At 46.2% G+C, this 12,500-nt stretch overlaps 1 protein-coding gene across 1 annotated transcript in view; it reads right to left on the reverse strand.

Moving 5' to 3' along the window:
* Positions 1 to 273: 273 nt before the first annotated feature.
* pard3ba (par-3 family cell polarity regulator beta a) overlaps positions 274 to 12,500 on the reverse strand; it is a 112,293-nt gene continuing 100,066 nt past the window's right edge. The window contains exons 22-23 of the mRNA XM_077023191.1: positions 7,614 to 7,684; positions 274 to 744 (exon numbers count right to left, since the gene is read on the reverse strand). Coding sequence (XP_076879306.1) covers positions 462 to 744; positions 7,614 to 7,684 — 354 coding nt within the window. The 3' untranslated portion in view covers positions 274 to 461. The remainder of the gene's footprint in view (positions 745 to 7,613; positions 7,685 to 12,500) is intronic.

Here is a 12,500-nt window from a genome sequence, read left to right on the forward strand (position 1 = left end):
TTTGTCATCAGATAATGCAGACTGGCAAACCTCAGGCGTTAGCCAAGGAGGAAATCGAACTGATAATGACCAAAACTACAGGTGCGTGTTATCTGCAGTAGAGCCCCTGCACCACGGCGACAGGAATATGAGTTATACGCGCATATACAAAACACAAAAGTGTAAACCGAAGTTAGCGACCGTGGAGCGCATGGTGATGAATGAAGATTAGGATTTGCTGAGTCATTCTCAGCATACAGCACAACAGGGGGGGGGGGGGGGGGGGGGGGGGGGTGTGATTCCACTATGAACAAAGGAAAAGCATGAATAACAAAATCAAAACAAACACATTCCTTCCAGGACGAGGATCTCTTTGCAACAATCAGAGCCAGCGAATAAGACCTTAAAAATGTCTGATGATTCAGAAGAACAGGCAACACCACAAGAGTCACATAACCCCAATTACCCCATGGGGATTTGGTCTATACTGCGCCGATCGGTGGGTTTTTCTGCCGAGGATCTGGATACCGTGCGTCTCCGTACACGACCGGTGGGCCTGTCCCGGCCACACGGTGTCCACCCCGGACCACGGCTTCGTAGCGTGGAGCGGACGAGGGGGGCACATCCTGCCTGACCGGAGGCCTGGACGCAGGCAGGCGCGGCGATGCCGGAGCCTCCCTAGCGACAGCGACCCCGTAGGAAGGGCTGGGGGTGAGGTGGCGGCCCGCCTCCTTCTGTGGAGGCTGGTCGTCCGTGGGCATTCGTCTATCGAAAAGGAGAAGAAAAAAAGCAGAACGTTCAAGACACGCCATAAAGACTCTCCGCTGACACATGCTGCATGAATGAAGCGGCGACATGGAGCATGGAGGGTACTGCAGGGTGAAGGGTCAAAGGTCTATGGGTTCTTGTGTTCTTACAGAAGCACATGCTGTGGGAGGGTGTGGGTGTGTGTGTGTGGGCTTATGTGTGCATGCGTTCTGTCCATCAGCAGCACAGCCAGAGTGTCTGGCAGCCCTGACCACCCAAGACAGCACGAGACATATTGCAGCCTTGAGTATGCGAACAAGGGAGAAAGGAGTGGAAAAAGAGAAAGAGAGAATGATCGAATGAACGAGAGAGAGACACTACATTAGCTGCTATGCTCACACATGAACATGTCATATGTGTGGGAAGAGGACCACAGTGGTCTTTAGGACTGTCAACTATTGATCTCATCAGATTAAGAATCGCTTTCATGATCTTCTTGAACGACTCAGCAGTCACAGATTCGTTTAATGGCGCACCCGTGGGCTTGCCAATCTGTCCGCTGCAAGAGACACATAACTGATTACATTCCTGATGAATGCTAACAAACCGCAGTGTTGCCACCAAGAGTGAAGGAGGGAGGGAGAAAAGGAGGGAGGGAGAGTGAGGGAGGGAGAGTGAGGGAGGGAGGGAGAGTGAGGGAGGGAGAGTGAGGGAGGGAGGGAGAGTGAGAGGGAGGGAGAGTGAGAGGGAGGGAGGGAGGGAGGGAGGGAGAAAAGGAGGGAGGGAGAGTGAGAGGGAGGGAGGGAGTCGGTGAGGTAATGGTTACTCAAGTAAAAACATACGGAAACTCTTTTAGAAGCACCCTCAGCTTCCACCAAATACAAGTACAACTGAGGCTGACAGCAGAGATGCAGATGTTACGTGGCCCGTACTGGTTTAAGCACTGGCCACTGCTCAGCACACGGCAGCACAACTCTTGACCAGTCTGACCACTGCAGTTCAGTTCAGCTTTGGCTTCATGCCAGATGAGGCCGCAGGGGTGGCGGGAAACTACAAGTCCCAGTTGTTCGGTCATGCGGGAGGTTCGCCATGGTTTTAAGATTTAAGAGTATAATGGCTGGAGTAAGGGATAGGCAGAGGTGGCAGCTGAGAATAATCACACACACACACACACACACACACACACACACACACACACAGTCTAGTGCATGTATTGTAATGGTTAATGTCTGAACTGGTGAGTGGCTGAAGTCTCTAGGCTCTCACAGCTGAAATGTGCAGGGGTTTTGTGAGACGGCCTTGTGTGCGTGTGTGCATGTACATGATGTATGAGCATATGTCAAGAGGTGAACGTACTAAATGTTAAGAGTTACATGTTAGAGTGTAAAATGGGGGAAGAGTGTAAAAATGTGAATGAATGGAAACACTGGTGAAGTGTAGAGCCTTTTAAACAAGGTGACATAACTAATCTATATGGGTGACATAACTAATCTATATCGCTGAAATATCTACACTCTCTTCTATGGAGTATCTGAGACTTCCTAGAGAAAGTCTGTATGTGCGTGAATGTTTGTATGGTAATAAAACTGATTCAGAACATATGCTTGTCTGTGTGAAGGAATTGTGTGTGTGTGTGTGTATGGTTGCATATATGCAATGCTGTGTGAAGGAGCTTAATAAAGCATGACTAGCATAAGTGTGATTCTGCTCACACAGACTAGTACAACTGCAGTAATGAAATGTCATGCAATCAATCTGTCTCATACTGGCTCCCATTAACACTCTGTCTCTTGAGAAAATGTGCACATCCAGTGTGTGTGTGTGTGTGTCTTGGACACTGACATATTTTCCATCTTACGACGAGAGAGAAATCCGTTCACATGAGCCAGACTTCTTGCACCTGCCCAACAACTTTGGAAGGAAATTCTTCTCTTGGTTCCTTATTTGACCCTGGGTCCTTAATCTTCCTTGAGTGTGTACACACACACACACACACACACACACACACACACACACACACACACACACGCACACACACGCAAGTGCCAAACAGCTGGTGGTTAGGGAATACGGGGGTTATTCAGGAGTTCTTGACATCAGAATAACGGAACTAGCGCGTGATCACCGAATAAATAGTGCACCAAATTTCCTGACCCAATAATCCACCTCTGTGTGGTTCCTGACCCAATCATCCACCTCTATGTGGATGGATTGCTACGCATTTCGTTGCACTTTAAATCTATTAAATTACTCTTGCTCGCCATCCTTTCTAGTGAGATAAAAACAACTTTGTTGAGCTATGGCTGTCAGTTTGATCGCTTTCAGTTTGGTCTCCTTCGCCCGTCGTTTTCGCTATAAGAGAATCGCAGTTACTCTCCTAGGGACCCCGGCGCAAGCAGACAGGGTTTCACTTTCAAACACTGATTTCATTACCGCCGCCGTGTTTTGAGACCAACGACGTTAAGGCATGAAACAACTGCTGCGCCTCATACACTCGGAAGCGAACTGGCAGCCGCAGCCGAAAACGCAATATAAACCTCTGAGGTGTAATGAAAGGGGGGAAGAGAGAGAAAGAGAGAGAGAGAGAGAGAGAGAGAGAGAGAGAGAGAGAGAGAGAGAGAGAGAGAGAGAGAGAGAGAGAGGGGCCGCGGTATTCTCAAGCGAGTGGGTCCTGAAAGCTGTCAAATTTAACGACGTTTTTTGAATTTCGGTTTCTAGTCAATCCCGTGTCCCGTTACTGAAAGAGGACAGACAGCTCGAATGTTATTCGTGAAAAAAAACTATTATTATTTTTTTGTTGGCCAAAGTACACAGATATTCAAATACACTCGGAGTCTCAGGATGAAAGTCTTTAACTGTGCACCTATGTTTGTAAACGTGTAGCACGGTTGGAGTATGAGTGGACTCGAGAGGCCTTGAATGACGCCTCGCACTGTTGCGGTGTCCGCGAGCGCATGATGACTCCATCCAGCTTCTGCCCCCGAGCGCTCGTGAGTCCTGGGACTATGTACCATAGAACATTATCAACCCACAAAAGACTCGGGACAAACGTGCGCTTTATGTACCATGAACGCATAGTTCAGTTTGTAGTGACTGAAGATTTTGCAGAACGCGAATAGTTTTCATGGTTTAATAAAACTGATCGGTGGCCTACAAAATAATCTCGCGCGCACGCGTGTGTTTTCAGTGTGCTTCAGTGACCCAGCTTTCATCAGCGATCACCGCCTTGAATGTTTCGAGTATTGATCGAGCCCGCGCTTTGCCCGGAGGCTATAACACAAAGCTTTCGTTGCTCCAGCCAGCTTAGTACACAGTGCAAGGAGGGAAAAAAAAATCTTGGCTAGAGAAAACACATTTAATGTTTTTCTTGACAGTATCTAGCATTTCTCATCTCTCATTTTTATGAGATTCTTTTTAAATTATAAGATTAAATCAATCTATTTTCAGACATGTTTACTCATTTAAGTAATCTTATCACGATCATCTTACCGCATTGACAACAAACATTATGCTTCCTTAAGAAATAACATTATACAGTTGTGATCAAATTTATTCAACCCCCACTGAAATAAAGTGTTTTGGCCAGTTTGACATTGATTTTGATCATTTCAGTCATCTTATTTACAATTATATCAAAGAGGCACTTGTAAATTAGACAAACATAACATAATATTTATGATGGAATAACCACAAATGTCTTTACTGTGCTCACATCATTATCAGTTTTATTCAACCCCCTAGTGACATTATTTTTTAGTACTTAGTACAACATCCTTTTCCAGTTATGACAGCTTTCAAGCGTGAAGCATAGCTTGACACAAGTGTCTTGCAGCGACCTATGGGTATCTTAGCCCATTCTTCATGGGCAAAAGCCTCCAGTTCAGTCACATTCTTAGGCTTGCGCACTGCAACTGCCTTCTTTAGGTCCCACCAGAGGTTCTCAATTGGATTTAAGTCTGGTGATTGCGATGGCCACTCTAGAATGTTCCAGCCTGTCATGTTCAACCATGCTCTAGTGGACTTGGATGTGTGCTTCGGATCATTGTCCTGTTGGAAGGTCCAACGTCTCCCAAGCCGCAGGTTTGTGACTGACTCCATCACATTTTCCTCCAAGATCTCCTGGTACTGAAGGGAATTCATGGTACCCTGCAAACGTTGAAGCTTTCCTGTACCATTAGAAGCAAAACAGCCCCAAAGCATAATTGACCCCCCGCCATGCTTCACAGTAGGCAAGGTGTTCTTTTGTTCATAAGCCTGGTTCTTCCTTCTCCAAACATAGCGCTGGTCCATTGTCCCAAACAGTTCTAATTTAGTTTCATCTGACCACAGTACACTGTCCCAAAACCTTTGTGGCTTGTCCACATGACTTTTGGCATACTGCAGTCGACTTTTCTTGTTCTTTGGAGTCAGCAAGGGGGTGCGTCTGGGCGTTCTGGCATGGAGGTCTTCGTTATGTAGTGCGCGCCTTATTGTCTGAGCTGAAACTTCAGTGCCCACATCTGACAGGTCTTTTTTCAGTTCCTTAGCAGTCACGCGGGGATTTTTCTCCACATTACGCTTCAGGTAGCGCACAGCAGTCGCGGTCAGGATCTTCTTTCTGCCACGACCAGGTAACGTTTCCACTGTGCCCTTTAACTTGAACTTGCGAATGATACTTCCGATAGTGTCTCTTGGAATATTTAACAACTTCGCAATCTTTTTATATCCATTGCCATTCTTGTGAAGAGCAATAACCTCTTCTCTTGTCTTCTGGGACCATTCTCTTGCCTTCACCATGCTTGGAAACACACCAGTAGATGTCTAGAAGGAGCTGAGTATCACAGTCCTTTTAAATCTGCCTAATTGGTGCTTATCATGCTTGATTGCTGCTCGTTGACATCCACAGATGTTTTCAATACCTGATGGAAAACACTGGAATGAACCTCTGTTCTTAGGAGTGGTAGTCGTAAAGGGGTTGAATAATTGTGTCAATGACGAAATCACAAAAAGGCCATTTAATACTTTATGACAAAAAAAAATTGATGCTATCTTAGTTGCATTTAGTTCTTTAACAAGTCCTTGTAAGATTTCATTATGAACACAATTACAAATGTGCACTGAATTCCATAAAACCCTTCGCAGCATTGGGGGTTGAATAAATTTGATCACAACTGTATATAAATACCACCTAGAAATAGGTTGAAAATGTGATCAGATGTGATAACAATAAATAAACAACTCAATCATTTGAGACCATAAAGCTTCAGGTTGCTAACAGTCAGGCGGGGTGAAAGCCGTCTAACAGTCCAACAATCCTGCCATAACAGTAAAAGCTCCATTACATCATCAAACATATCAAAAGATCATAGAATCCATACACGTTTAACCTTAATCCTGGTCATACTAGTATGATGAGAAAACCTTTTACATGGTAATCCCTCTATGGGGAAGCATCTGGGAGCGTGTTGGAGTGGGTCCTGACTGTGCTGAGGTTCCAGGACATGAGGTGCTGCTTTACGTGTTGCAGACCTGATACAGGCATCCAGGTGTTACTGCACTCTCCCCCTGCTGCTGGGCCTGTGAGGGAGGGCTGACGAGGCTCAAATACCCCCACCTGCCCCCACCACATAGTCCAGAACCTGAGCAGTTTGAGGCAAAGCTTAAAGTCAAGTGGCGCTGCCTAAGGGATCCTTGTGTGAACGCTCAAAAACTGTTAACGCTGCTATCGGGTCACACACACTCACACGGGAATACTCCTAGACACCCAGACAGAAAGAGATACAACAACAGACAAGCACACACAAACACACACCACACAGTCAAAAAGGGGGGGGGGGCATGTCCAGACAGACTTGGTGTTAAAAGCAGAGACAGTGTAACTGGTTCAGAAGCTTCAAACCAGGTTTACAATCAGCCAGGAAAGCAAGAATGAGCTTCAGTGCCCGATTCAGAAGTACACGTTCTGCTGACGCCCTGCTAAACAATATTAAATACAATATTAAATATGTTTTAGGTTCTTGTTCATCAGTTCTTATTTGCTGTGGACTTCTATAATAGTTAATTCCGACCATGCCTGCTGTGTGTGTTATGATTATGACACCAGCATATATCGTAATTCCCCTGCGTATCGCTCACCTGCATATTAATTGACATGCGTTTATTGTTTTCACAGCTGATTAGCCACAGGCCAGAATGAATTAAAGGCATAATTACCACAGCCAATCTACTGGCCATGAATACAATTACACAAGTTTTTTGTTCTCAAATTGCCTTTGTCATTCATATTACTCTTTATTCCAAAGAGCTTCTGTTATGGTTACCTGACAATTGTGTCCCCCTTACCAAGGAGCCAGTGTACAGGATGCGATAAGAATCAGAGAGACAGCGTTTAAACTACTTTAGTGAGCGCTAACTGTAACATTCAGATCACTATCTGGACTTAGATGCAGCTACTCATGCTGTGTGACCATCTCCATCACCATCAGAGACCTTTATCCAATGGGCCCGGAGCAGGGGGAACCCTACTGAGGTCCCCACTAGACTGCTGAGCTGTCTCAGAATTAGACCAGGAAAACCGGTCGGCTCCCACATGACAAACACAACAGATTTGATAGGGTGGGGGTGGAGTGAGAATTAGACTGGGATTGTGAGTGTATAGAGTCTAGGTGTAAGATTAGACTGGGATTGTGAATGTATAGAGTCTAGGTGTAAGATTAGACTGGGATTGTGAATGTATAGAGTCTAGGTGTAATTTTATCACTTATCTATAAATCTATTTGGTTTCTATAAAATTCAAATATGGAATCCTTTAAGACTGGGTCACACTTGTGGGGAGACTCATTTGGACAGGTTAAAACCCCATTGCATTCATAAATGTGTAGGCACACACACACACACACACCTCATACCTAGGGACAGATGCGTACTGCCGATCAACATCTTCGTATCTTGGGGCCAGGCGGGAGTCTGGGCCTCTTATCTGTGTGGAAGGAACAAACCCTGGTCAGCAGATACACACACAGAGCTTAAACCAGATAGACGTCGACAGGACACCTCGTAGCTTATTCAGTACCTTTAAATCGTTACAAGCTCCGCCCCTTTACAAGCTCCGCCACCCGTTCATGTCTCAGTCGGCGCCATCCTCCCCCACAGACAAAAGTCCACATCAGCTCTGCTCTGGAAATTCAAAGCTCTGTGGGAATCCGACACCAATCCAGGTAATCGGGGCATTCAGGAGCATCTGAACAACCAGGCAGAAGCTCGGGGGCGGAGCTGGGCCAACTATGGACTCCAGACGCACTAGTGTTTTTCAGGCATATATTTAACACAAGGATTAAGAAATTTGATTTTCTGGCAGGGAGTGGGTGTAATCCTGCTAGCGAGGATTAATATTGCCCTACAAATTAATTCTCCATGTTCTGCATCTAAATCAAGATTAAGTTGATTAATGTTGTATCTGCAGCAGAAAAACAAACAAAACCCCCTGTCTTTTGCATTCATCAAAACACACGTATATTCCAAAACAGCACAGACTGGATAAAGATCCAGCATGGTATAAGATGATCCAGCATGGTACACAGCTATAGGCCTGAATGTGTGGAAGCAGGTGAGTGTGGGAGGGTGTTCGGTACACCAGCTCAGATTCGGAGCAACGGATGAGATATATACAGTGTCTACTTTGTCACTTCTGAAATAATACCAGAGTTGTTTGGGTGTATGTATACGTATTTCTTTTTTATATGATTGGGTCTGTGTTCACATATTCAATACCCAGTTACAATCTCAAATCGAACCTTAAACAAGCTGATGCAGATGGATCTATTGCATTCCAATTAGCATTGCAAATGCAGTTTGTAGGGTGTAGGATGTAGTGTGTGACAGGTTTATCCCAGAGGGCCTTGCAGACTGGGTTGGGTCCATATTAAAATTATGACCAACTTCACTCCAGTTTTGTGTCTCACCCAAACTGACATTATAAGGGACATTCCATTAAATTACATAAGTAATGAGTCCACACAGCATTAAAGCTGCTTTAAAACACACACACACACACACACACACACACACACACACACACACACAGTGCATAGGTCTTACAGAGGCAACAAATTACCCTCGAGTTCAGCTTCAGTGATTCACCTTGGAGACAGCCAGTGAGTCATATGATACTGAGGTGCTGAAGTGATTCACCTGAACACACTGCTCTATGCACATACACTACACATGTCAAGTCTAAGCAAAGTTAGAGATGCAGTTCATGATGGATTCCTACAACAAACCAATCAAGTATTTATATTTGTTCCTGTTAGTCAGAATTGCTCAATCACAGCCTATGCTGTTATAGTAAATTATGTTGAAATCACTAGGTCAGTGGTGTCCAAACATTTTGCAAAGAGGACGAGATTTGGTAAGGTGATATTGTGGGAGTTGGCCATTCATCCAGGCAGTCCTTCACGCATCATCATTAAATGCAAATGTGGGGTGTGGAATAAAGAGGAGGTGGGGGGTGTGGTGTGTTTGCATGTGACGGGCGGTGGGGTCAACAGTACTAGGGGACTCCAACACAGTATTGATTTTATGACAGAGGCTCAGGCATGTTTGCTCAAGGTCCTGCAGTGGAAAACCCTGGACATTTGTGCTTTGATTAATACACAAATTCAGTTGTATATGATTCTTCCAGCTCCACTGCTAATTAAGGTTACCTTATAGCTTACAGATATGTAAAAGACAGACACACGCGTACACACACACACGCGCACACACTTGCTGGTCTGTAGGAGCTGAATGGGCCACGTGAAGCTCAGTCCAGGATCCTGGTCTCTCCAAAGGTGAGCTGTAGACAGGGCAGCTGTGCGACACCGAGCACTACACCCAACATCATGCCCTGTCCAGCTGTATGCATCTTCTCTCACTGATCCAGACCTGTACACCATTCTGCCAACTGCCTCGTCTCAGATGTGAAGCACAGACTGTATCTTCATCACCTCCCTTCACAACTCCCACATTCACAGCAGCACTTCCTAACCCTCCAAACTCCTCAGCCATCACAGAAAGGTCCAGGCTCAGTTACCCTGAGTTACCCTGAGTTACCCTGAGGCCTAATTACATAGGCACCAAAAAGGAGAAGGTATTCACCGTGAGCTCAGCTCAACTACAGCTCTAGTAAAATCCATCCTTGAGATTTATCAATTTGTTCCCCACATAGAGTCAGGGCTCGTTTCAAAGGACTTTTTGCTCAAATTACACATAGCACTCTTGTGATTCAAATTCTAAAAACCTCGGGTTCCATTCATCTGACCTCGGCTTTGCGTTTTGAGATCCCCCTTCAGTGGTGGTGGAATGCGGGTGATGCCTGACATGTGCCCGATCACAGGGCACACCCCTCCCCTTCTCTCCTCCTGGGGCAGTATGTATGGGCCGGATGCCCTCCACTGCCCCCAAACGCTCACGCTTGTCCTGCTGCTAGTTAGTGGCAGATGGTTCAGGCCATTTCGAGGGTAATTAGGGCGCAGGGCCTGTGGGAGGCTGATCGTGACCGGGCAACCAGCCGCCTTCGACCCCACTTACCACACGCTGCAGCAAACGCTAAGGCAACTCTGTGACGATACAGTGGTGACATCATGGCAGCGCCACGCAAGCCGCGAGGGATTGAGCCGTGGCGGATCACGTCTTTCCGACAGCAGCAGACCGACGGGCTCGTCCACAGATCTGAGATGTGGTCCTGAGCGAGGGAGGCTGCAATGACTCAGCAGATCTGAAGATCCACACACTCTCAGTTTGGCATCCACGCCCTTTCCCCTTCAAACTTTCCACCAGCAGCCCATCCATTTAGATTGTTGTCTCATAAGTCAACACAAGAGATTCCCATAATAAACGCCAACCTGGTTTTGATATTTCTATTATGTAATTCCTTGCCCTCCCAATGACAAAAAACCCCAATGATTCTGTATGTGTGTATTTTTATAGACACACATAGAAATACACTTACTGTTGCTTTTCGATCCTTAACAAAGGCAGCGAGTGCATTTGTCTGTCCACTCACCCCTCAAGGCTCTCTGCCCACAGGAATAGGTGTGACCAGCCTGTGGGAGGTGTGAGTCACTGCTCCCCTCTCGCTGGGCTTTGTAAGTACATGCTGGCGATATGTTTTCATGTCTTAGGAACCTTGTACAGACATGGGTCTGCTAGCTGGCGGTGTGTGGATTCACCTCATAGCGATTCCCTGCTTGGACCGTCGGAGCACAGCCGCCTGTCGGAGGTGTGCGTGCGGTGCTGTGTTTAAATTAAAATGTTGACTTAATAAGCCCTGACAGAAGCACGGAGCTAGTCTCACTCCTGCCAGAGGAGAAGGAAAAGGATGAGCGAGTGATGGCCACCTCTAACGTGCTTGTCTTCTTCCCTCACATTTTCACCTGTTCAGGTCATTGATTATGCAAAGAAACGTACGTGCATAGGTGTTGGCCACTTTACTGCCCTCACTAGCACTTGCTCATTCAAATGACAGATTAAACAGATCGAGGTAAACATGTGGGTCGGTAATGCTTGGTAAAATTAAATTTGTACATTGAAATCACGAACATGCAGTGACCCCTTTCTAAGTGGATCCGCTAATATTTATACTGCAATCGTCCGTTATCCTTCTTAAGTGGCCAGTAACCTGTATTTCCAATCAGTCGTAAATTGAATTGGATTAGTGAGTGGGAATGACGGCTAAACTCCAATGTAGTTTGATCACGTTCTATTCCTGTTCACATCAGCTCAGCTGTTCTGCTTGCCTCACCCCGCCCCTGCCTCGCCAACCCCGCCCCTGCCTCGCCAACCCCGCCCCTGCCTCGCCAACCCCGCCCCTGCCTCGCCAACCCCGCCCCTGCCTCGCCAACCCCGCCCCTGCCTCGCCAACCAACTAACACCTCATAGCCACACCTACACCTAGAGAATTTCAATAGGGAATTTCAGCGTTTCATAGCTACACCCCACCAGCCCTCCCTGGCCCACTTCCTCCTGATGTTTATAGCCTTTTGTTTTATATTTGCATATTTACAATTCACCGTGTATACCCCTGTGTGTTTTATCTGCCTTTACAAAGTCTCATTAATGCCACGTTTTTAGCATCACCATCATCCTCCCAAGTGTTGTGTCTGCGAATCAGCTGTCATCATTATGATTTGTGTCACCTCTGCTACTCAGTAACACCACAGAGTCAACAGGTGTGCGACAGACTTAATCTCATGTTTTATTCACGAAAGTCACAGCTCGGGCAACATTATTTATCATGACAGAAGAGAGTTCAGAAATAAAAATGTACAGAATTTATTGCTACTTTCAGTCACACCCTGCACAGCCCTCGTGAGGGAAACACCAGAGGAAACGTTTCACTAACAATTCGTTTTTGACCTTGCATCACTATTCCCCCATGATGCAAAGCGTAATTACAGCACAGTAATGAGGAAAAATATGCTATCCTTTCATCTCACGCTGCATGCAAATCATTTAGTATAAAGACGGAAAGCATGTAGAAAAGTCCTGCTGTCTGCTTCATACCCTCAGTCCTCCTGACACATCACTGCCTTTCCTGGATAGCCATCCCCACCCCTCAACCCTATAGATGTGCGCCCTGTAATCACATACACTGTAATTAAGACATCATCCTGGTCCAAAGCAAGGCCTACAATCTTCCAGAAACAGAATGGCGGACAGCCGGACACGTGGAGGCCAGGGCGGGGGTCGAGCTGAGGTGCCAGGCGCCAAGAACCTGCTCCCGTTTGTTTGGTTAAATGTCTTTCCTTTCGACCTCT

Source organism: Brachyhypopomus gauderio, chromosome 12 (assembly GCF_052324685.1).
Source record: "Brachyhypopomus gauderio isolate BG-103 chromosome 12, BGAUD_0.2, whole genome shotgun sequence".
Lineage (NCBI taxonomy): Eukaryota > Metazoa > Chordata > Actinopteri > Gymnotiformes > Hypopomidae > Brachyhypopomus > Brachyhypopomus gauderio.